Source organism: Hylaeus anthracinus, unplaced genomic scaffold (genome assembly GCF_026225885.1).
Source record: "Hylaeus anthracinus isolate JK02 unplaced genomic scaffold, UHH_iyHylAnth1.0_haploid 11981, whole genome shotgun sequence".
In the NCBI taxonomy this organism is placed as follows: Eukaryota; Metazoa; Arthropoda; class Insecta; order Hymenoptera; family Colletidae; genus Hylaeus; species Hylaeus anthracinus.
In genome coordinates this window covers 6,597,306-6,623,272 of record NW_026534329.1, presented here as the reverse complement: position 1 = coordinate 6,623,272, position 25,967 = coordinate 6,597,306, and the positions used below count along the sequence as shown (strand labels likewise).

Genomic DNA, 25,967 nt, shown 5'->3' with positions numbered 1-25,967 from the left:
GGCCTACGATTTACTGTAGGATCGTGCGAGCCGTGATCAGGTATAACATTCCTTGCGCCTTTTTATGCGACACGTCCGACTCGTGTTTCTCAAGTTCGACTCAAACTCCGTATCACGAGTCTCAGACGTTGTTACAGGTTAAAGAATTAATAATACGAAATCGAATCAAACCCGAGTCGAAATTTCAACGTCATTTGGAGTAGCTTTGCCTGTCGCTTCGTCCTATCTATACATCCGAGTGTCTGTCCTGCTAAATTGTAATTTCTTCCAAGGGGCATTCTCTTCAGCCGACCAGTGTGACAACGGATCGAACACCGTCGTCGTTTCCCTGTCAAGAGCGAAGACACACGGAAAACCGATTTTTCGATGAAACAGTCGCTCGCGTCTGAAAACGTTATCCCGTGAAACGGATGTACATTTCACGTTGCCTACTCTCGCCGTATTAAATATCGCTATCTTTTCCTTCGCTTTCACTCACCAAGTCGACGTTCTAGTCCTTGCTACCGCGGGTGTACCGTGCGTCTTCGCACCCACGCGAAACTCGTCGCGTTTTGTGAAACGTAAAGCCGCATTCCTACGCGCGAATCGCGCGAGACAGTTCCTCTCGGTGGCGGTACCTAGAGCACGTGTTTTCGCGCGTGCCAATGTGGCTTTACTGCAGACCTGGGCTCTTTTGAAATAACGTTACCTGGCGTGATTTCTTATTCCACGAATGTTCCGTTTTTTGACATATGATTATCTTCTTTCGTGATACAACTTTCAAATAATTCGGCGTCGGAATAACGAATCGATTTTATTTGTTTTTGATTCTTGATAGGATATTTTGGGTGACGTTGTAAGCAAATGTAGCAAATGATGCTTGCTATTTCAAAGTAAAACCCTTTGCTAAAGGGTTAAATGTTAAAGTGGCCAGCCACAGTTAAGACGAATGTAAACATAGTTTAAAGATATTGTATTAAAAAGTTGTCCAGTGTAATAATTAATTATCACTAATACTTTCGGAAAATAGCTTGGAACGCATTACGCGGCTCACCTTGTATACACCCTCGCTCATAAATATTGTGGACACTTACTACCTTCAATGAATAATTAATATACACCGTAAATTATTACTATACAACTTTTGTTGCCAAATTCTACATCGGATTCTACATTGTATTAAACAACATTTAATGATATTAAATGTTTTGAGTGGCATATTCAATTTTATAGTGGAACTATGGGATCGTTTAGATAGCAAAGTTCAGAACGAATGTTCAATATATCAAAAATACTTATGGCGTAATATTATAAAATAAATGAGATAATATTACTTCGCAACGTAAACATATCGAAACATAAATGATACAATTGATACCAATAGATTCACAACTTTTATCAGATATTTCTTTCCATTAAGAAAGTGTCCACATACTTATGAACGAGGGTGTATGCCAATATTCCTCAAGAGGCTAAAATACCTGTCGTTTCAAACAGTGAATCAACTTTTCATCGTCTGAAATACTTACTACCTCAAATATCTCTATAATTTCCAAATAACGTTCCAATAAGTAAACGACCGAACAAATATCCGAGTTGCTACACGTACTTGTATTTAAATAAAATTGCCCAGGCCTGCTTCGGAGGAAGCGGGATAAGAAAGTATGTGGTAACGTACAGCCTTTGGATTGGTCACATAGGAATCTCGTTTCTGTAGGAGCGTTCTTACACGTGTAATAATATGATAGTAGGAAGTAATGGAAAAAGTAGGGGAAACGGGAGAGTGAGGCGTCGGTGGATTGCGAGCGTTCCGCTTACGGCGGCTGTTGCGAGGCTGTGTTGAAGTAACCGGCCCTTTGATTTCTGTACTGCGAAGCAACGACCGCCTGTGGGTTAGGTATGTGCCTGACGCCGAGGTTTGGCTTGATTTTCATTCCGAAACCGGAGATTCTCTGATGCGGTTGCGGTATTCGAAGCGCCACTTTGCTAGCGATATTGGCCGAGCCGAGAGCAAGAGGATCCACGGAGTTCTTGTCGGTGATGCAGCCGCTCAGCAAGGATACAGCCGCGTCAGAAAGCGTGACCAGATTGGATTCCTGGCCCCTTCGTTGATCCAGATTCTTCGGCTTCGCTCGTAACAGGCCTCCGGAACCGATCGTCGCGCGCGGTGTTCTAGGATTCAGCGAGGGCACGGAAGAACAGGACGAAGATGCCGAAGAGGACGAAGAGGAACAAGGAGAAGGAGTAGAAGACGAGAGCGAAGACGAGGTGGGTAACGACGAGAAACTATTGGTAGACAAACTGGCCGATAAATCGAGTGCGTTGTTGTGCACGGTTCCACCGCTGCTAAGGTCCAACGGGGTCTCGTATTTCGAATTGTTCGGTTCCAAAATGGCGCTCGACGTGGCGAAGCCGGAAGGCTTGGCCACGCGTAAGGGCGCCAGCGGCGGCGGACCTTTTTTCTTTGGTACAGCGTTAACCTGCACTGGCGATGGTTGCTCTTCTTTTGTTTTCGACATAATGCTCTTCAACGCGTCGCGCATCTGCTTCTCGGCCAGCAGGCTTCTCACTCGATTGGCTTTGCTCTCGCGCAATTGCTTCTCGAGCTTCTCCCGGTCCAAGTTCTCGATCTTCTCGCCGTTGTTCTGCACGCGTTGCTTCGTCTTGTCGTTGGCTTCGTTCACCGCCACCAGGCCCAATCGTCGAAGGATCTCTTCGTCTTTTTTCGGACGTTCCGCGTCGGATTCTTCCGCGGCCTTGGCAGTCTCTGGTTCGGTCTCGGCTTCCTTCGACTTGGACGATGTCCTGCACGTCGACGGAGCACTCCGCTGCTCTATTCGCTCGGTGGCCGCGGACGTCTCCTCTATCGGAGTAGTTATGTTTTGTGCGATTCTAACCACCTCGTCCGGGATGCTGTCTATAATCTCCTCTATCGTTTCCTCGCTCTCCCCGAGGTTTTCCTTCGCTCCCGGGACCTCGTCTCGAACAGACGAACTCGTCGATCGTTGCTGACCTATCGCGGTGGTTTTGATCTTCTCTCTTCTAACGGCACGCATCTGCAACAGCTTCTCTTTTGCCTGGCCTCCTCCGGTGCTCGACGTGATCCTCGGCGGGCAGGGCGTCAGACGAACCTTCAACTTCAACAGATCCTCCCGGGGTGTTGTAGTGATTTCGGCGATCACACGCTTGTTTCGTCGTTTCCTACGTTTTCGGTGCTCCAGCCTGGCTAACTCTTTGGTCTTGGAACTCTCCGGCGCGTGGTTCGTCTGCATCGGCACGAGATCGGGCGTCCTTATGACGGGCGTCACCTCGCAACGGGGTTTCTTCGCTTTCGACTCTTTGTCGCGTTCCAGATTCGTCTCCAGGGACCGAGGCGGCTCGGCGCTACTTTCTAAAATCCTACAAGCCTCGACTTCGCATTCCCGTGCCGGCTTGGGACTCGGAGGCGGCGTCGGCGGCCTTTGAATATTTTCCATAGTAGCGGCATCCTTGGTCCTCTCGTCGTTGTAAGGACTCACTTTGGGGACCGAGACGAGCTCCGGCTTCCGCGCCACACGGTAAAACAGCTTCATCGGCTCTTCCTGGAACGAGAAGATCATCGCTTCCCCTATGGTATCTACCGTCGCAGGCGAAGATCAGTGCGCGACTAGCGACACATGATCGTAAACTTCGACCGTACATACTCATAGACACTTAGGCTTGTATACGCGAATCTACGAATCGAAATGAAGAAAATGAAATATATACATGTCGAATTGAGTATCCTCCTTCTTTTGGGAAAAGATGCCCTCGTGTGACGTTACAAGATAATATTTCTAGATCGTTCAAAATGGCGGATACTGCTTAATTCTCGAATATATAAATTGTATCAGACACGTGCTGCAAAGATGAAATAATTGAGGCTGCACTGTTTTAAATAATTTTTTGACATTATTAATAATAACTAATAATTATCGATAAATAAATAACTTTACTCTAGACAGCTGTGTATTGTTTTTACTATTTTTTAAACGAAAACAAATTATAAGGGAATAATATTATAATTTAAATTTAATATTTCAGAATTACAATTTCCAAAGAGCGTTATGGCAAGCATTATGTAAGCAAAATATATATACAGACTCAACGATAGAGTTCCATCGTTACTTTACATTTATGCGACGTCACATAGATGATTTTATCTTTGCTACATTTATCCGAAGCCGCGTCTATAAGTATATATGGCCGAAGATCACAAGTATCGTGAACCCTCTATTGCAAACGTTTTTAACTTTTTCAAACTCGTGTCACTGTTTAGGAAATAAAACACGGCATAGTTCTTAATTATAACTAACTGTAGTAACAATAACTTCAAGTGTTTTAGTATCGTATGCTTTCCCGACGTTCATCGACGTTCCCTTCAAAATAGAATCTAGAAAATATCTAGAAAATAAAAATAAACGATGATATAATAATGAACAGTAATTATACTATTTTTGTATCAACAAAATGTCAAACTATTATATGTTTTGCTCTCTTTATTTTATAGATAACGTCTTGCTCGTCGAAGAAGACTTCGACGACGGTCGAAAATGTTTAAAATAATATATTGTAGTCTTCTAACAAAATTTGAAAATATTTGTGATCTACACTTAAGCATTCTTTAAATCGTATTTCTCGTTCGCGGAATAGGGGTTAAGAATCATTGATCTTCTTGGTTATTTATACATCCGTCATTTAATTAGTACTCAAATTGAACATTGAACAGCTGCATAATCTACAGAGTTACCGGATATCCATGTAAGAAAATATCATGCGTGAATTTCATCAAATCTCCTCGGTTCTTAATTGAACAGATTGTGCAACAGAGGGTTAAGATAAATTGTCTATATCTTTACGGAAGAACATTAGAAATTAGAAGCAGTATCGGCGTTAGAGCTGTTTGTTGTTTTCAATGCAAAAATACAAAGTAAGTGTTTGAAACTTAGGCCGATCGCACACGGACGCAAACGATTTGAAATTAGTATTGCAAACCGTTTGCGCTCTTTGTTTTACCTACTCCACTATCTTTGTTTTACCTACTCCACGATCTTTGTTTTACCTACATCCACGGTCGCATGCAACAAGTCTCAGAGTGGTTTGAAACTATTTAGTTGCATGCAACCGTGGATCCAATTCTTCAGTAGGTAAAACAAAGAGCGCAAACGGTTTGCAACACTAATTTCAAATCGGTTGCGCCGTGTGCGATCGGCCTTACTAAACAACGATCAATATCTAGATAATACACATTATTAATAATAGTACTGATTTTAAAGTGCTAGCTAAATAGCACATGTTTTATCTAATATTGATACTGATTGATTCCTTAAACCTAAAACTCATTTGTACTCCCCAGTGCCTCTAATGAATTAACACATTGTCTACCAGGCTGATCCACTCGCGATCTACAAAGTTGAAATTTTAGTCTCGAGATCGTCGAAAATTAGATTTTAATGGTATGTGTGTGTAATGAAATGTGTGTGGATAGATGGAGTATAAGAGGGAGACACGCTTTTGTACCTAACTATACTTGTATTGTTAATGTGTTTGAAATATTATTACTTTATTCAGTGACGTTACAATGTCCAGTATAGTTAGATACAAAAGCATGTCTCCCTCTTATACGCCATCTATCCACACACATACCATTACAAGATAATCCAACGTTAGCCGTAGTATTAGGTTGTCTCAAAAGTTTCTTTCGCTTTATTAATAAGTAATACATGCACAGTAGTTTATGTTTTATGTTACATTACTGAATTGTGCACGATTCATTTTCCTCCATTACTGCTACAACATGAATATCTATGAAATTAGATTGTCTATTTATATAAACACGACCACATCAAATAATTGAGTGCAACTCGCGAAAGAAACTTTCGGGACAAACTAATATTTCATTTTTGAACGTCCCTAAATTCACGAATCCTCTCCAGATTTAATTCCACTATCGTCTCACCTTCCGAATTAATTCTCTTTGTTTCATAATGAAAAGTCCTGTCACCCATTTCATAATTCTGCAGCGACCAATGTGTTAATCCACGAGTGTACACAGCGTTACTCTACAAAATAAAAGAACTGAATAACAAAACTCACTCTCTTCCAGCCGAATATGCGAGCAAGGTCCAGCAGAGTCCAAGACTGATCCAAAACCATCGTTTCCACGCCACCGTCCTCGTTATACTTTTCGCACAGCATCTCTATCGCATTGACGTTCGCCCCGTGAGGATTCGTCTCTTCCCAGCCTCTCTTCAGCATCAGCAGTCTCAGGAGGTGTCGAACCGTCACCCCAGCCGGACACTTTAGGTACCGCGTATTTCTAACCCGATTCCCGTCTTCGTTCGTCGTCTCGTCGTTGTTCGTTCGATGTCGCGACGCGTCGTGGTTCTCTGCCGATTGACCGTCCACTTCTTCTTCCGGTTCGCCGAGCTCGCAGAGGCTCAGGCTTACGAAATCGTCCAAGGTCAAGTCGAGGGCCCCCAACGGCGGGACTAAAGGTGGACATTGCGGGTTCACCAACCGGAAGTGACGCCTCCGTTCGAGCTCGGACCGGAAGAGGCCTGGTACCACGAGATATACCAGTTGTTGTAGCTTTACGTCCGGCAAGAGAGGCGGAGACGTCGCGACGTTGCATACGGGACACGCTCGGGCACCGCTGCTCAACCTTCTGACAATGCAACCTCTGCAAACTGAACGTCGTTCGCCTCGTACATTAAGCTCGTAGATGTTTTACATTTCCGTCGAGTCATTCCATATAAGTAAGTCTGTTTCTTTTCTTTTCTTTTCTTTTTTTTTTTGAGATATTCGTTTCGAGATAGTCACGTTCGAAAATGTGATTGGAAACATTCGCAAAAATACAATGATAATAAATCGATATGTATATCTGCACATGCATTTGTAATATTCTCTATGGTCAGTTTCAAATTTTAATGAATTACGTCTCAGTGACGATGTGATCTATAGTTGTTCTTTTTTTGAAATTGTTTATAGTAACGGTTTTTATAATATATCAAATTCACAGGAAATTTCTAAATTGGATTTTGATTTGAATTGAAGAAATTCTACCATAAGGGTCTGGGTTAAAATTACAAAATTTTTATATCGGCTATCATAAAACTGGAGTGGTCAATTTAAATCGGAATCGTATGATTCATATTTAATCGAGCCAGTGAAGTTTTGTTGAAATCCTACATTAAATAAATCCACGGAACATGTACCTTAAGGACCGTGCGATAAAAATAGTAAAAACGGAGTCGCTTTTGGCTTTCATTCAGTATAAATAGTATTAACTCTCGACAGGCGGTTAGAGTGAAGATAAAAATCACAAAATAGATTTTGAAACATCGATGTTGCGAATATGTAGTGTATAAAATAACACGATATTCATAATTTTTTCATAACCGGAAATAGAATTTGAAGTGACGTGAATTCACGTAATCGGTCGCGAATGTGTTAATAGTGCATTGTTTAATTGTAATACCGACGAAATACCGATATTTTTTAACTAAATATTCCATATACTATTATATAAATATGTTTAATAAAAAACTATACCTGAGAAAATCAAGAGTATACGAATATTATTAATTCTAAGATGCATTGCATAGCATTTACAGCATTTTTCGCGATTCAAAGCGTTTATACAAAATTTATTTTTCACGTTTGATATTGGAGATATTCACGAGTAACCTGCAGGAGCTGATAAACCGTAGATCGCGTAATTTTTGTATACCAAATAATTGTTCATATCGAGAGCACAGTGACCATACAACGTGTTACAATTACGCTGCGGATGTTTACATATTAGGTTGTCCCAAAAGTTTCTTTCGTTTTATTAATAAGTAATACATACACAATATTTTATGTCTAATGTTACATTATTGAATTGTGTACGATTCATTTTGCTTCATTACTGTTACAACATGAATATCTATGAAATTAGATTGTCTATTTATATAAACACTACCGCACAAAATAATTGAGTGCAAATTACGAAAGAAACTTTTGTGACAACCTAATATTTGCATTAAGTGGAAATATGGAAAAATCTACCAATCCAACAAAAACATACGTATAAAGCGTTAAGAGCAATATACGTGTTATACCGTTTAGAAGATACGATATACTTCCATTTAAGTTTATATCATTTCCTGTATTCGGAAAAATATGAATATGCATAAACGCCGGCAGTCTAGTTATAATATTGACGCCATCGCATCTAAAGCCATCACAGTTAAATTACGATTAAATATAAATTGATTATATAATACTCTGGAATCGTTCGTTAAGATTTTCTTGTCAGTTATTAAGGATAAAATATGCGCGTAGATTACGTAAAACTACTCGTGAATAACCCAATGGATACCAATGAATCGCTAGGAGAACGATGTTTCCGAATTTACGTATCGAGGAAAGTGTAAAAACAAACGTGTTACGTGTGCGATAACATAATATTTTGCTGGAACTTTGACCGCCACGACGAAATCTCTGCTCGGTCGGTTCGAGCGAATTAGAACGCTCTACGGAGAGAACGGGGCGGTTAGTCACCCTCCTTGAATTTAGACACCCCGCCAGAGGGGAGGACAAACGCACGGACTGTTTCATGCACGCATCCCATTCCAAATACCATACTTTTCGCAGAGATGGGCAAAACCATAGGCTTCGAATAAATCTGAAGTTTGCCGATGTGTTTGTCTCGTTTCCTCTTTTGAACATTTTCCAAAGAAAGAAACGAGACAAACATATCGGCAAACTTCAGACTTATTCGAAGCCTAGCCTTTTGCCCATCACTGACTTTTCGAAGTAATATTTTGGATTCAACCGAAATTTCGATAATACTGTCATTCCCGTTAAGGGAGCATCCTGAATTAGGAGCTTTAAAAAAAGCGGTTTTTCGTGAATTTTTTTAGGACGGAACAAAATAATTAATTCTGTCGAACTTTTTATCCTATTTTCATACATATTTGAGTAGTCTGTAGAAATTTTTTCAACAAGAAATATTCAAATTGAGTCGACTGCGACGCGCATTTGTAGAGCGCCTCACAATTAAAATCTCCTATCGGCGGGAAAGGTAAAAATAAAAGATAAAAAAAGAAAAGGAATTTTAGAATCAACGAAGAAATAAAAATGTATCTGTTCGGTCGAATGAACATCATGAATCAATCGCTATTTGTTGACCTTAATCCTGTCTATTATTCGAATAAAATTCTGCCCGAGCATTTGAAACTTTTAGGAAAATTGTTAAATAGCGAATAAAAACTCTGTGTAACGATTTCGCAATTTATAAGTCAACATTCAACGTCAAACACAATACGACCACAGCGTTTATACGAAACATACCAAATCGAAAAGTGTTTATATTTTATCCAATTGCGATTTCATCGAATCATTCAATTTTATTCCCTGTTTTAAATAATTCGAGCGAACTCCAACGAAATTCTGGTCACTGAAACTGTTGCTGAAAAGACCGATAGTCCAAAGAAATGTCTCGAGAGCGTTCGGACAAGTTCGCCACGCGTTAGAGTCGCCACCGACCGATATATCGCGACTTTCGAACACCCGTGCGTCTTTCCATTGCAAATTAATGGTAATGAGCGGATGACATGCGATTCGGGACGCGCAGAGATTCCTTCAGATCGATGATGGCCAAGCGTTTTGATTTATGGAAAAAGCTAAGAATACTAACAAGAATGCAGACACTCCACGAGAGTCGTTGCGTCTATGAGGTAGCCTCTGCAGAGAGGGCACACGATATGTTCGTTCAAGTCTTTGACCAGCGGCTTCTCCTGCTCCGTTGCCTCCATGTTGATATTCAGTTCTGAAACAGCTGTGCCATCCGATTGTTAATTCGCGGCTGTCGGGACCCGGCGACGATTAAAAAACTCTTTAATCGCGACGCGTTCGCAGTTCTCGCCGAGTAACCCGACAGTAATATTATTTTTTCCGTGAAATAAATATGAAATACGATCGATACGTTTTAATAAAAAACCTAAACGTACGGAGTAAAACTGCATTGTCTTACTTTCTTTCGTATTAATTGTTCATGTTTATATATATATATGTATCAACGTGTCAATGATTTAGATATGTAATATATTTATTATACTAAGGATCGATAAGGATTCACACTTGTTGCAATATACCCGACCTTACACGTGTCCGTCGCTCTCCACGCCGCACTCACGCTCTCTACAGACACACACACCGTAGGTGTGTAAGTTCAGCCGGTGAAACATTCAATCCTGCTAATGGCATGTTTCTATACTCTAATAAGGCGTTATTTATATCTCCTCCTTCGAGAGCTGGCCGAGATCTCGAAAAAACCGAGACGAGACGAGATCGTGTGTCAGACACACGAAATAGAAGTAGAAGAAATAAAAGTTTTGTATGGCAATGGTTTTCAAAATTAAATCGCGAACAAAGTGTCTGTAAAATGTGTACTAAGAAAATTAAAATGAAATCGGGTCGCGCTACTGGCCTAAAAAGGCATGTCCAGTTATACCATAAGCAAGTGTTCGACGCGTATAGTGTGACCGGTGTTACAAACAGAGAATCCACCAAACGTAGCAGCACTAGCGGAGTTACCAAAATTGGATAAGGATTCATCGAGGGCGAAACAAATAACAAAGGCGATTGCCCAAACGATTGTTTTCGATTGCCAACCCCTTTTCTATTGTCTCGGATCGAGGCTTTAAAAACTTAATGAGCGTGACAGAGCCTAGGTACAACATACCATCGCGCAAGGTCTTCGCGGACAATATAATTCCAGAAATGTACCACACAGAAAGAAGGAAATTAGAAGAAACAATTCAGCAAGATTTAGTCAACGTAAGCACATTATGGTACAAATTTCACATCTATGAACCGATTTTAGCATTTCTTACGTAATGATAAATACATAAAATATTACAATTACAATTGTTAGTATCATCTTTTCTAACTTGGTATCTAAACGACTCTTTTCTATTCTATTTCTATTTCTATAGTTATATAACGTATTTCAATTGTTTAGGGTAATGTTCATATCGTGGGATGTACCACAGATGAATGGACATCACGTGCAAACCAGTGTTACGTTAGTGTAACGTTACACTACGTTAACACTGATTTTGAAATAAAAAATAGCACATTGGAAATTCAGTCATTTCCGGAGTCCCATACCGGAGAAAATTTAAATGCATTTTTGATCAAATGCATGAATGAGTGGGGTGAAAATTCACCGAATAGAAAAATAGTAAACATTGTTAAAGCTGTGAAGCTTACAGCAGAATGGGAAAGGATTCCACGCTTTTCCAATACTTTGCAGGTACGTAAATGAATCAAAATATTGAACAATTGAAATTAATTATGAATAATTTAATAATTTAAATTTCTTGTATTTATTACAGCTTGTTATAAAAGACGCATTAAAAAATTGTCTGGACATGTGCCAAACAATAAAAAAATGCCATAACATAGTCACATTTTTTCATCGGTCGGCAACTGCGGAGGAATGTTTAAAACGGCCACAAGAAAAGGAGTTCCCGAATTCTACTCCGCTTCAATTAATAGGCGACGTGGAAACACGTTGGAACTCGCAGTACATGTTGCATCCTCTGCTGCAAATAAAACATGCGTTGAGTTCAGTATTATGTGAGCCACGGATGCCGGATAATTTGTCTAGCTACGAATGGTGCCTAATTAAACATTATTGTGATACGCTAAAAATACTCAAGGAAGCAACACTTATTATGTCGGAAGAATCTTCCCCAACCCTATGTAGATATGTACCCATTGTATACGGCATACAAAAAACACTAACAGATATAATACATCAGACCTTTGAAATAGATAATAGTCTCCCCCACCACTTATTAAATGGGCTTATCAATAGATTTCAGTTTGTACATTCTAATGATTTATTAACACTCTCTATGATATCGGACCCTCGTGTGAAGGATAAATTATTGGACGAAAATACAAGAATAAACGCACGGAAATTATTGGAGGACACAGTCCTGAAATACTCCGATACCACTAGCACAGCATCTCAAAGATCATCTATACCTTCGATGGAAATACCATGTATGTACTATGTTAATGTCAATGCTAGATTAAAGCATAAAAATAAACCATATAAACCACATGAATTCAAAAACTACAGAATTATATGCATATTTCCTTCTTCTCTTTTTTTTTGAGATAAAACTGACGCACCTTTCCTCTTCGAATTTTTAAATACTATTTCCTGCGAAGAAACTGCAGAAACATCAGATGTTTCTGCGATTACAGAGTGCCATAAATATTTTCAAACGAAACTTGAACCATCAAAAACGTGTATTTTGAGTTGGTGGAAAGGCAACAAAAACATTTTTCCACAATTGTCAGCGATAGCTCGGAACATTTTAGGAGTTCCAGGTACCCAAGTATATAGTGAAAGACTATTTTCTACTGCTGGCAATGTGGTAACTGTAATGCGAACATCGTTATTATGTGAACGAGTAGAGAAAATTTGTTTTCTATGCGCGAATATGAAAATATAAATGTTGGCGATCTGCCTGAGTTCGTGGTATTTTGTATATAATGTATAATATATAATGAATAATGGTTTTGTATCTAATGTATATAATATTTAATATATAATATTTGGTTGAACTACTTTATTTTTATAAATGTTCGCAATAATGACCATTGTTTGTAATACATTATTGTATATGGAAAATAAATGATTTTCTGCTCACTGATGTTTCTGGACTTAGTTGTAGCTTGACAGCCCACCACGAAGTGATTCTTCTTCCCACACTTGTTGCACATCTGACCAAATGCTGGACAATTCGCTCACTTATGAAGCCATCCACATTTCTTGCAGTCATAGATTTGCTGGACATCCTTTTTCTTCTGGTATGATTTCTTAAATTTAGATCCACCCTGTTTACTAGGTTGTTTCTTAATGACGTCAATATTGACCAGATTTGTTGTTGCATTTTCAAGTTTCAATGAGCATTGTTGGAGTTTGCTCATCTCCGCTGCTCTTCAATTTTCAATCGCCTTTACTAGTGTGAGATTGGGGTCTCGTAAGAGACGCTGCTGGAGACCTTCATCGCTCACAGCAATGACTATCCCGTCCCTTATGAGGGATTCTTCTTGATCTCCAAATTCACAGTTTTTCCCCAATTTCCTCAAATCTGTTAGGAATGTGTCAAATGGTTCACCCACTTGTTGACGTCTCGTGTGAAACTTGTGTCTCTCTATTATTATATTTACCCGAGGTTTTACATATTCCTCAAATGCCTCAAATATTTGTCTCACGGTAGGGGTTTCCATTTGCAATCCAAATGTATTAAACACATCAAGTGCATTACTTTCCATGCAAATCAACAACATTGCAACTTTCCTTGGTTCTTTTAATTCCTTGTCACTTATTGCGGTAATAAATATTTCAAATCTTTGTTTGAAGGATTTAAGATTATTGCCTGCATTTTCCTTCAGGTCCAATTCCCCTGGTGGCTTAAAACTGTTCATTTTTTCTATATAAATTCAGAATTAACCACGTGTTCATAGGTTATGTTTATTCTGTTCCTTATTTAGTATGATTATTAAGTGCCAAGCTTAAGTTTTTTCTAGATTCGATCACTTCTGACACCATGTATTAATGTGTCAATGACTTAGATAAGTAATATATTTATTACACTAAGGATTGATAAGGATTCACACTTGTTGCAATATACCCGTTCTTACACGTGTCCGTCGCTCTCCACGCCGCACTCACGCCCTCTACACACACACACCGTAGGCCCATGCCATTACAATGGGTACTTAAATTGTGGTTCTTTAATTTTAACTTATATTCACAAGTATCGGTGGTGTATACGTGAAACGTGTACCGAAAAGGGATTTCTCCGCATCTTAACTCTTTATAGTCTATCAGGAAATTTTGACCGCAAAGGATTAATAAAATATACATACATTTTATTAAATATATATATATATATATTTAAAAATATAATATATTAAAAAAATTATTAAAAATATTAATTAAAAAAAAATATATATATTTTTATACGTTTATACATATATGTATATATTCAATGAAATAAAAAATATATATATTTACAATTATATTATAATATAATACAATTAAACAAAAAAAATATCCATATAAATTCGTTTCGCCACGTGAAATAAATATATTTTATTTTATTGAATATATACATATATGTATAAACGTATATATATTTTATTAATCCTCGACATGTAAACAATATATAAATACAGGGTGTTCTGCAGTTAAGGGGCTTGTAACATCAAAAAATGAAAAAAAATCACTTTCTCTTTTTAAATTCAAATTTAAGCGATTCTGAACAGTTCTGTGCAATCAGCATTAATTTGAAGCACTGGTAGTGGTAAAAAAAAAAAAAAAATGTTGAGAAAACAACGAAACAGTCAATTTTGGTTACAGTCAAATGGACTACACAAAATGACAGTATTTTACGTATTTTACATTATTACGGGAAAACGGTACTCAAAGTTTCAGCTTTTCAATGGTATAGACATAAACAAAATTGTACAGTAGTAGTTTAAAGAGAAAAGGACGTTTGAATGTAGAAAAACGTGCATTTTTAGGTGAAAATCGACATTTCTCCACAAAAATTGGCTTGCCACTTTAAAATTGTCTTGACATTGGATTTGATGTATTTTTTACGCTGAATCGAACGGTAACACTATACATACACGTTGTGATGGTCATCAGGTTAAGACTTAAGTTGTGCATTTATCGCAACGGAGATGAGATCGAGAACTTAGAAGGCTGGTACTTCAACGTAACAAAATAACGAGTCAATATTTATACGTAATCCAAAGTTACGAATGATTCAACGTAAAATCACAGAATTCATTTGTACACCTAATGCTTAAAAACATTTCTATTCAAATATATTACGCATATCTGTACATAAACATATACAGTGAGTGTAATAAGTATTCGTACAGAAACCAATTCAAAATAAAACTTCATGTATTTATTTCATTAATAAATTGTAAGGGAAGAAATAATCAACCAACATTCCTACGTATTTTCAGAGTAGAATTTGCATAAATTAAAGTGTTAAATTAACTTTTAACGTTAGCCTCTCATTTTCTTATTAATTTCATTTTGTATTGGTTGCTGTACGAATACTTAGTACACTAGCTGTATGTAGATTTGCAACATTTTACACGCATCGGTGGCATAAGTCTCGTCCATCGGACACGGTCTCTCTGTTTATCCGGCGATCCGCGCGGTTATCTAAAATTAAATCGCGTAACGCGCGCATTAATACGGACTCCCATTGATGTCGATACGCATCCTAATAACAGCCGGCGGATTCCTAAATGCTGGTAGCCGCGCGCACATCAGAGCGCCGGGAATCCGCGCACGTAATTGGGTTAGTATACACACGCGAACTGGCGATTTCCATTTACGCGGGTCCCGTACGCGCCCCGTCGATATATTTAGAATAATGAAATATCTCTCGTGGAAATCCGAGGGAAGAAACGAGTTACGGTGGGACTTTAAGGTCTATCATCTCTTAAAGGGGATGGTTTCTCTCCGGACTCTCCCTTCCCCGTTCCGAGCATTCGATAATATTTTCGACCGGACGAGTATCATACGCGAGCGACGGCGGTTCCCTGTTATCGCGCGAGAGAATCGCGTTTCGCCAAAAAACCACGTCGGCGATCGCGTTGCTCGCGCGCCAAAAACGCTCTGTCGAGCTTGGCTGTTCTCCGCGAGCGCTTATCGATGCGTTTTGTTATCAAAGATGCGTTTTGTTATCAAAGATGCGCTTTCAAAGGAATTTCGAAAATTTCGATTTCCTTTAATACACGCGACAAAATTATTCATTATACTTTTGACATTTTTTAAATAACTCCATCGATTCGTATTGTATCAAGAAATCGTTCTTATTTTCTCGGTGATTACTTAAGGAACGGATTATGTAAAATGAATGCGAGTCCATGGGTATCTGGAGCAAAGTGTACGTTTTAACAAGCAATTTAAAAAAAAAAAGTATACGATTTTTGTTTTGACCTAGTTATGCCATTTCGAAATTATTTGTGCGTTTTTCAATTAATATCGTATCTCGAGCGTATGTGAAAAATGGCAAAATTTGTATGAATAATTTTGATACGATAATTTTATAACGTAGTGTATTATTAGGTGTAGAAATTATATTTGTGCTTTTCCAAGGCGTACTTCTAATCTTCCCTTGATCATACATTCCAAAAGAGCACAGAATGTAGAAAAATTAAATTTTGAAGCAATCTGTATGTTTTACTATTATTTAACGTAACGAAATGGAAGGTAAATATTTCTATTTAAAAAAAGAGTACTAATTAGACTGCAGACTTTATGCATTTATAAAGTAACACAATAAATATATTCAACATGCATTATGTATACTTTATATATGTTTTCTATATTACTGTACATCATAAATGCATAAAATCCGCAGTCTAATTACAAATGATTGAATGTAAAGACACGGAATTAATTTCTACACTTGATAATTATCAACTGAGTACTCTTGTAATCGGTTAGAGGAGCAACAGTATTTGAACCCTCCTATCGGATTGAGACTTGGGTTATGTACACAGATTCATTGTAACAAAGACAATTTAACGTAACATAGTGACAAGTAAATATTTCCACCTAAACGATAGTTATAAATTTAACGTGGAATTAAGTGTGAAGAATAAAGTGTTTAAACCGTTGTTGAATTTAATTTACGTTCCTTTTATATATTTATGACCGAATCGTCTAAATTTATGAAGAATCCTGACAAATAATTTACAAAGAGAGGTATTAATAATAAGTGTCCTCTAGAATTAATTAATTCACTCGATTCTTCGTGCTTTTTTTCAGGCAAACAAATTTCAGGGATAAAAATGTTTCACGCGACGTCGACGCGGTGACCGTCGTTTTTTGAATATTCCAGTTTATTCGAAAACACGGCGGAAAACGTGTTGAACGGTCGCCAATATAAAATGTTTGGATTAGCGGTATCGTGACCAGGTATAGACTGGAACGCAAATCGAAAAACAAGGTCCTCGCGTGAAAGATATACTTCACAGTAAAGCAGACATTAATCCTTTTATTTATACCAAGGGTCGGCACCTGTGCCTGAGGGCCTGACCCCACCAAAGGTGATGGGTTCGTACAACGACGAACGAGCGCCAAATAACTTGGTTACTTGTACCAATACCACTGGTGGCAGAGATGGACAAAACCCTTGGCTTCGAATAAATCTGAAGTTTGCCGATGTGTTTGTCTCGTTTCCTTCTTTGGAAAATGTTCAAAAGAGGAAACGAGACAAACACATCGGCGGCAAACTTCAGATTTATTCGAAGCCTAGGGTTTTGCCCATCTCTGGGTGCTGGAAGACATTAACCTAATCAGGGACGATTTTTCTTCGCGCTTTTCTTATATCTCCAACTGCACATCGGGAATAATATTATCAATGCAGCCAAGATCATACGATTTGTCACTCCTCTTGTTGAGCAATTCTTTTTATTATTGACAGTAATTATATTAGGTTGTCCGGAAAGTTCTTGGCAATTTTTAAGAAAAATTTAAAGGCACATTTGAATTTTGAAATATATTTATTGAATTACATAGGTGTCATTTTGTTCCACATCCTTTCCACCTTTTAACACGATGACTGCCACACTCATTCGCATGGAAGTCTCCACAGAACTAAAATTTCGTCTCGAGACAATTAGAAACTATAGAATCTAATATTTGTCCTATTACTTAGTTTTTAATTCTCATCAAAATTAACGAATACTATCCAGACCTGCTTTCATCAATAGTTAGTCCTTTAAATTACTTGTTGAAGTTCTTTAGTAAAAAGCTCCGTCACCCATATGTGGCTGACGTGGCGTTTAATGTGTTAAGGGATGTATACATGTTATTTGTTTTCAACCACTTCGATATATTCAGACCTGTACCACCTACCAAAAATCGACATGGACTTTCCGGACAACCCAATAATTATAAAAAACTGAGTTCTTATTCGAACGAACCCACCATAAGCCAGCCAAGAAAGAGAATGAAAACACAAGCCCTCTCCATTTTTACAATTCATCGAGCAAAGTAAATACTCGGAGTTCCTGTAAAACTCTAAGCACAAGCAACTGCAAGGAATGTTGCTCTCGGGTTCTATATTACTGGTGAAGTCTACGCCAACAACACCAGCGGACGAATCCCAAGTGAAACTAGACAGTCACGCGACACAACGACGCCCTGGAAAAACTAGGTTTTTAGGGCTCGCGCGAGGAGATCTTCCGCGCGATAGTTTTAGGATGGCGCATACGAAATTATGTTTTCTCGAAGGTATGAATGGCCTTTTGCTTACCAATTCAAATAGGACAGCGGCGCTACAGAAACGATGAAACGAGGCTCGTCTTCAGCGTTGAATTTTAGAACTGACCTAAGAGGTTACCAAACTTTTCAAAGACTTTGTTTTATTTTTTATCTGTTTGGTAATGGACTCCAATTGTAGCCAGATTGTTTGGTTTTAAGAGCGCATTATTGATTGCACTTTATACTACTGTTATAATAGTTACGGGTTTTTTAGAAGAATCTCGACAAACGTTTCAAATGAAACAGTGTCTGGGATTAGTTGAAACATGTATAATTAAAAGATAATTGTGTTCGAATAAATGGTTTTACTTCTAAATATTAGAAAATCTTTATGTTAGTCAATGTCATTAACCTAACTTAACTGCTGGTCCTAATACAGTTTAAATAAACCACATGGATTAGATTCTCTAAAATCATTAAAAATAAAAGAAGACTTAGGAAAGTGGCTTGGAAAAGTCTTACAGGGCCAAGTTAAAAAGGTTTCAATCAACCTCAAAACAATTGTTTCGACTGACTCAACACTGTCGTTGCAAATAGTTAATTGAACAGAACAAAAACTAACTGTTGTAGGCAGGTGTTTAGCATTCTAAAATCGACTAGGATATTCATAATTATTATAACGTACACCGAGTAACGTATAACGAACAACAGTTTTGGACTAATAAACAAGATAGACACTTAAAAAACTTACTTTTCCCGTTGGAAAAGCAATGCACCCAAATAAAAACGTCTCAAGTGTTCAAATCGGTGATAGGGCTCTCCCCCTCGACGATTTGTTCTTATCGCTAATCGTTTTTAAGTTATTTTTCATGTTTCTATCGACCCACGTTTCAATGAACCTCAGTCTCCCCTAATATTTTACATGTACCTTCAAGAGCAGAGTTTCCTTTGTTAAATTCGATCTTCACTTGTTTCGCATGTGCATCTAACCTAAGAAATTTACTGTTTGATTTCCATTATGAATGCTCGTGATTTTCGCGTCCTTTTCTTATACGAGTGGAAAAGTGGTAAAAATGCATCGACAGCTGCTCGAAATATCAACGCTGCATTTGGCAATGATGCAGTAAATGAACGTACAGTTCGTCGATGATATCAGAAATTTGAAGCCGAAGATGAAAGCCTTGAAAATGAACATCGTGGAAGGCCAGAGATGAGCATTAACAATGACCATTTGAAACTCGCTGTTGAAGAAAATCTTCGAACAACAGTCAGAGAACTTGCCCAAAAATTTGACGTAAGTGCCATGACAATTTCACGCCACTTGGGTTCAATTGGTAAAAAAAAGAATGGGTAAATGGGTATCGCACGAATTGACCGATCGGCAGAAGTTTTGTCGTTACGAAATATGCAATTCGTTACTGATTCGGAACCAAAATGATCCGTTTTTGGATCGCATTGTCACGTATGACGAAAAATGGATTCTATACGACAACAGACGACGTTCTGCACAATGGCTAGATGCAGATGAATAGCCACGACATATGCCAAAACCTGCTCAACATCCACAAAAGATAATGTTCACGGTTTGGTGGTCAATGGCCGGTGTAACCCATTATAGTTTTTTACACCCTGGACAAGCCATAACAGCCGAAAAGTATTGTACACCGAAATCGATCAAATCGAACGAATGTGGAAGACACGGTCCTAGAGTTCATTAACACTAAAACGTTGGATTTTTAGCAAAAAGGTATCAGAAAACTTGTAACCCATTGGCAAAAATGTATAGAATCTAATGGTTCTTATTTCGATCAAATACATTAATTAGAAAAAAAGTTGTGTTCATTTAAAGTTACCCTTAAAAATCGGACATTTCATATGTTACGACCTAATACAAATATTTGAAACTCCGAATAACGAAGCCGGTCGTTGAGTACAAGCGTGGAAAACAGTTCGCGTACACCATCCCGATAACACGGCCAAGCGGCAGTGCGCATGGCCAACGAACTGGGCAGAAAGAAAAGCCCTCGACCACCTGCGTCGACAGTGACATAGTCAACTATTTCAGCATTCGAGCGATTTGGGTTTGTGAATGATACGCCAAGGACAGGAACACGACGGAGACACGAGGTAGAGTCACAGAGGAATGGCGGGGGCAACGAAGGTGGGTTGGAAAAGAAGATAGAAGAGGGAGAGGGAAGAAGTAGAAGGACCTCTAGAGTCGAACTTGAGGAAGGTCTGGCGCCAAGTCGAGAGAAACCGAATTCGCTTCGGCCGTGTTCCACGCGAACGGTGTACACAGGGAATCGCGATCTCAATTTTTCACCGGACGGACGAATGAGGTTTGTTTTCGATTCCGGTCACGTCCTCTACGCTCGATGATCGGCGAGGCCACGAAAGAAACCACGGAGAAAATAATATCGGATTGCGACGCAGTAGAGGAAGACCGATCGAGGATCGCGAAGACAAGCCGTCGATGGGACAGTTGTCACGGAATCACCGGTGGTTACAGTCTTTTATCCCTCTCCTCTATCCATTCAGAATAGAGCGGGAGTTTCATTTGGATTCTTGTACTATTTGTATACCTGAACAAAAAATCCGAATACTATTAGTTCGTCTGGAAAGTCCGTGCTGATTTTTGATAGGTGGTACACATCTGTTTATATCGGAATGGTTGAAAACAAATAACACGGGTGCATCCCTTAAAAGGTGGAAAGGATGTGGAACAAAATGACACCTATGTAATTCAATAAATATATATCAAAATTCAAATGTGCCTTTGAATTTTTCTTAAAAATTGCCACGAACTTTCCGGACAACCAAATATAATTACTGTCAATAATAAAAAGAATTGCTCAACAAGAGGAGTGACAAATTGTATGATCTTGGCTGCATTGATAATATTATTCCCGATGTGCAGTTGGAGATATAAGAAAAGCGCGAAGAAAAATCGTCCCTGATTAGGTTAATGTCTTCCAGCACCCAGAGATGGGCAAAACCCTAGGCTTCGAATAAATCTGAAGTTTGCCGCCGATGTGTTTGTCTCGTTTCCTCTTTTGAACATTTTCCAAAGAAGGAAACGAGACAAACACATCGGCAAACTTCAGATTTATTCGAAGCCAAGGGTTTTGTCCATCTCTGCCACCAGTGGTATTGGTACAAGTAACCAAGTTATTTGGCGCTCGTTCGTCGTTGTACGAACCCATCACCTTTGGGTGGGGTCAGGCCCTCAGGCACAGGTGCCGACCCTTGGTATAAATAAAAGGATTAATGTCTGCTTTACTGTGAAGTATATCTTTCACGCGAGGACCTTGTTTTTCGATTTGCGTTCCAGTCTATACCTGGTCACGATACCGCTAATCCAAACATTTTATATTGGCGACCGTTTAACACGTTTTCCGCTGTGTTTTCGAATAAACTGGAATATTCAAAAAACGACGGTCACCGCGTCGACGTCGCGTGAAACATTTTTATCCCTGAAATTTGTTTGCCTGAAAAAGCACGAAGAATCGAGTGAATTAATTAATTCTAGAGGACACTTATTATTAATACCTCTCTTTGTAAATTATTTGTCGGGATTCTTCATAAATTTAGACGATTCGGTCATAAATATATAAAAGGAACGTAAATTAAATTCAACAACGGTTTAAACACGTTATTCTTCACACTTAATCCCACGTTAAATTTATAACTATAGTTTAGGTGGAAATATTTACTTGTCACTATGTTACGTTAAATTGTCTTTGTTACAATAGATACGTGTTGTGTGCAGAGATGGACGCGATTTTACTCGAATAATGGATGGATAAACAATAAAAGTTCTGTGTAGCAATTTACTCCCACTATTCGATTAACGAAGAAGGATAAGCTTCTTATCTGTAAGGTTTTGTTACTTCGACAAGTAATAGTATTATATAATTTAGATTGTAATTCTTATCGAAGAATTATTTTTTAATCGTTATCTTATTCGTCCCTAAAACAAAGAATATATTTAATCGATCCTATTCAACAATTATTAATATAAACGGAATAGACTTGTAATAAATGTGGGTTTTGTTCAGAATGACCTGCAGAACACGTGGACGCAGAGTTTTGGATGGTTCTTCAAACGGTTTAAAAAAAAGTAAAACTCAAGCTGCATAGATAAACAGTGTGAACAACTTTTTAATGTGTTTCAATTTGTATACTTGTTTTCGCTCACAAATGTTTAACATTTGACGTTAGTTCATAGTATTGACAACTGAATGGAAGACTCTAAATAAAATATTAAAGATAAGCAAAAGGTGAGACAGCTTTTGACCCACCTAATCTCGAGGAGATACCTCGCCAGACACTGTACAAGAATACATACAGAGACTTAAAATCCTTCGCTTAAGTAAAACGTACTCAACGATTAAAAATCTAATAAATACTAACGCATCATTTAATGTTCTTTTATTTGTGATATTGTAACAATATTACTGTAACTTTAGTAATATTTAGTAAATTGAAGAAAACTTGTTATTATCTATGAAACTTGATTATCAACAAAAATCATACTGTTGGCAACACTGTCAGATCGGGGAATACCCTACTCTCGCTTGTGTACGATTTTTACTGACACTTGAGTTATCATGTGTAACGACGAGGTTTGTTTAATTTATTAAATATTACTACACTTTTTGTAGTGTTTTTGTAACAAATAAAATGAAGAAGCATTAATCTTACAAGGCAGAATTTAGAAACCTTAAATGCTTTTGTATTGGCTGAACTGTTTTATATTTGGCGCCATTTACGAAGCTTGTGCATGGCTGATGTATACATACACATACGTGTATACACTATTGCACATTTTGTACTTAATTACGAATCAATGTAGGGTTAAACTATATACTGGTGTACGATTTTCAATCATTTAGGACGATTTTCATGTTTTATATTTCCTTTATATTAATACATTTATAACTCTACTTTAAGTAGAAATATTTACAAGTAATTTTGTTGTATTAGAGAACCTCAGGAGTCTTCAAGTTAATTCCATTACAATGGATTCAAATACATAACCTATGCAAGCCTAAACCTGATGTCCATTACCAAGTACGAAGCATAGTAATCTTGTCATTCCTTAGAAATGAATTCCGTGCCTTTACATTCGATTATTTATAATTGTAGTTTAAATATAAATATTTACCCGCCATTTTGTTTTCACAATTATATGTGCTTTCTTGAAATGCGTGACTAAATCAAAGATTAAAACCCGTGTATTTCCGTTACACATAAACAAAAGCTTTCTTGAACGATGAGTTTACTTTCGAAAGGCACCTACGAAACGGGAGATAATTAAATTCGTTAACTAATTAAATACGTAAAGATGAATTCCGTGCTTTGACATTTCATTATTTATAATTGTAGCTCAAATACAAATATTCACCCGCCATTTTGTTTTCACAATTACATGTGCTTTCTTGAAATGCGTGACTAAATCAAAGATTAAAACCCGTGTATTTCCGTTACACATAAACAAAAGCTTTCTTGAACGATGAGTTTACTTTCCAAAGGCACCTACGCAACGTGATATAATTAAATTCGTCAAGATCCACGGCAACGGGACATAATTAAATTCGTCTCGCCACGTGAAAATGCGTAGTCGGTGGAAGAAACATAACGAAGTTCCTAGAACGTGCACAAGTTCGTTAAAGGCTCGCGCTCGACCGGTTACGCGCATTTTTCCCGGCGCTGTTGTTTACCAAACATCCTTATCTCCTGCCCGGTCCCGAGCAGTCCTTTTCTATTTACGCCGAGCGTTCTCCCAGCGCGGGTTCGTGCCACGTTCGATCTACGAGTTCCCTACGTGTCTTCCAGAGACTATACGCGGACCACAGTGGCTATTCCAGGCAACAGGATCTCGCGGGTAGCATCGCGGCGAGTCAGCGCGGCTATCTTGCGTAGAGAATCGCGAGTACACCGGAGAGCAACAGCGAGGCCGCTTTGAGCGATTCGCTCGACTACTTACGGATCAGACGACGAAAGCCGGCGGGCTACCGGAGGTGTACGGGACGTGTACGGTATCGGATACCCCTCGGGATTTGATCTTCTAATCCGTGGGTTAGGTCTGGGTTATACCACGCGTTTCGGGGTGGCTGGGCGGGGGGGTGGGGTGGGGGTGGCGGGGGCGGTATAAAGAGGCTTACCAGCGTGTATAGGTGGTTACCAGCTAAGCGATAGAGACGATCGTCGTGGCCAGCGAGCTGCTGTCCCGGCTGGCAGCGGAACGTAGCAGCGGACGTGGCAACGACGGTGTTTCTTGGTTGCCGTATCGGTTCTCGGTGGTGCAGCGTCCGAAGAGAGGTGGCAACGCCGCTCCGTCCGTCGGCGTGCGGCGCCCCGAGGCTCTCTCTCGCGATAGCGCGCTCGTTGTCGTCGCTCACGCCGTCGCACTCCTCGCCACGGCCGTCGTCACGAACCCGTGACCGCGAGCAATCCTGATAACTCGCACGCCGCGAGCTACGTACCATCACGTCCCTGCTGACTGCGAGCACAGCGCCGCGCACATGTCCGTACGGACGATTTCGACCCGATTCCACTCCTTCTCTCCTTCCCCTCGTTTCTTCCTTCCTTCCTTTCGCCGTTGCTCCCCACCTCGGGTCAGCTCTCCTTTCGCTATGGCTTTCCCTGCGCTCGGTATCGAACGGTCAACCGATTAACTTTTCCCACAACGGTATCAGCGGAGCCTCGTCGTCACTACCGTACTCGCGCGCCACGTTCTTTCTACGTCGTGCTCGTCGTCGTCGTTGTCGTCGTCGTCGTCGTCGTCGTCGTTGTCGTCGTCGTCGTCGACGTAGTTGTCGATCGACCGGTGGGTAGACAGACGCGCGTGCGCGCGGGTTCTTTCCTCCTCCCGCGTTCGATGATCTCCCTCCCTCTCCTCTAACCCCGCCGTGCTCTGTCGCTCTCTCCTGTTATATACTTCCCCTCCCGCCCCCACCGCGGGGTTCCCGTCTCGCGCGACTCTACGTTAACGTATATAACCGCTCTCTCGGACCACGACTCGATTCGCTGCACTCGCCCGACTCTCGAAAGAGCGCGACGATACACGACGATGTCGCGATGCAGTGACGGCGGTGGGTGCGAGGCAGAGCAAGTGTGTGCAACGGTGGCGCCGGACTGCGGCCGTACCCGTTGCCAGATTTCGATACGTTGCGATTAGAACGACGCTGCACGGAAATGACGGGAAGACACGGGCTCTGTCGCGTATCGACCCCGCCTAAACCCCGCCTCGCTGCGACGGAGTCGCACGAGCGACGCCGAGCGTCGGCGACCGTCGACGAACCCGGCCCGTTTCCCTTTTCCGCGAGCCCCGTCCTTTTCCGCGGTTCCTGTATACCTTTCCTCTTCGCGCCCTGGCTCGCCCTCCTCGGCGTGCCTCGGACCCCCTGTACCCCTTGATTCGTCAATTCTGTATATGTATACTATTCCGTCTATCACGGACAGGCCCCGTCACCGATAAACCAGCTGGGTCGTTTCCCCAGGGCTTCACGCATCCAGGAGCTTCAAGTTTTTATCGAAAAGATAATCGTGATATTTGGGTATTATCGAATGATCGATTCATGATGTGATAATACTACTGATTTCGGCTAATTAAGCGACTGCTCCATTTATACCAAGTTTCATGTTC

At 39.7% G+C, this 25,967-nt stretch overlaps 3 protein-coding genes across 3 annotated transcripts; 1 reads left to right on the top strand and 2 right to left on the bottom strand.

The window, feature by feature from the left end:
* Nucleotides 1-249: 249 nt before the first annotated feature.
* LOC128885620 (polycomb group protein Psc-like) lies at nt 250-25,440 on the bottom strand. The gene is made up of 4 exons (XM_054139726.1): nt 24,484-25,440; nt 9,683-9,823; nt 6,094-6,686; nt 250-3,560 (listed from the first exon to the last, which is right to left on the bottom strand). The coding sequence occupies exons 2-4, from the start codon at nt 9,798-9,800 to the stop codon at nt 1,794-1,796; spliced, it is 2,478 nt and encodes an 825-aa protein (XP_053995701.1). The 5' UTR covers nt 9,801-9,823; nt 24,484-25,440; the 3' UTR covers nt 250-1,793.
* Nucleotides 11,248-12,705, top strand: LOC128885635 (E3 SUMO-protein ligase ZBED1-like). Its single transcript, XM_054139769.1, has 3 exons — nt 11,248-11,302; nt 11,385-12,060; nt 12,178-12,705. The coding sequence occupies exons 2-3, from the start codon at nt 11,421-11,423 to the stop codon at nt 12,516-12,518; spliced, it is 981 nt and encodes a 326-aa protein (XP_053995744.1). The 5' UTR covers nt 11,248-11,302; nt 11,385-11,420; the 3' UTR covers nt 12,519-12,705.
* On the bottom strand, nt 12,711-13,831 carry LOC128885638 (uncharacterized). Its single transcript, XM_054139773.1, has one exon. The coding sequence runs from the start codon at nt 13,495-13,497 to the stop codon at nt 13,009-13,011; it is 489 nt and encodes a 162-aa protein (XP_053995748.1). The 5' UTR covers nt 13,498-13,831; the 3' UTR covers nt 12,711-13,008.
* Nucleotides 25,441-25,967: the final 527 nt, after the last annotated feature.

What these genes read in the sequence shown, in the direction of transcription:
- LOC128885638 (XM_054139773.1), bottom strand. Translation starts at nt 13,497, where the DNA reads ATGAACAGTTTTAAGCCACCAGGGGAATTGGACCTGAAGGAAAATGCA.
- LOC128885620 (XM_054139726.1), bottom strand. Translation starts at nt 9,800, where the DNA reads ATGGAGGCAACGGAGCAGGAGAAGCCGCTGGTCAAAGACTTGAACGAA. An exon ending in CGTGGAGTGTCTGCATTCTT is followed by an intron (nt 6,687 to 9,682) that starts GTTAGTATTCTT and finishes AACGACGTTCAG; the next exon opens with TTTGCAGAGGTTGCATTGTC. An exon ending in GCATATTCGGCTGGAAGAGA is followed by an intron (nt 3,561 to 6,093) that starts GTGAGTTTTGTT and finishes TTCTCGTTCCAG; the next exon opens with GAAGAGCCGATGAAGCTGTT.
- LOC128885635 (XM_054139769.1), top strand. Translation starts at nt 11,421, where the DNA reads ATGTGCCAAACAATAAAAAAATGCCATAACATAGTCACATTTTTTCAT. An exon ending in ACCTTCGATGGAAATACCAT is followed by an intron (nt 12,061 to 12,177) that starts GTATGTACTATG and finishes TTTTTTTTTGAG; the next exon opens with ATAAAACTGACGCACCTTTC.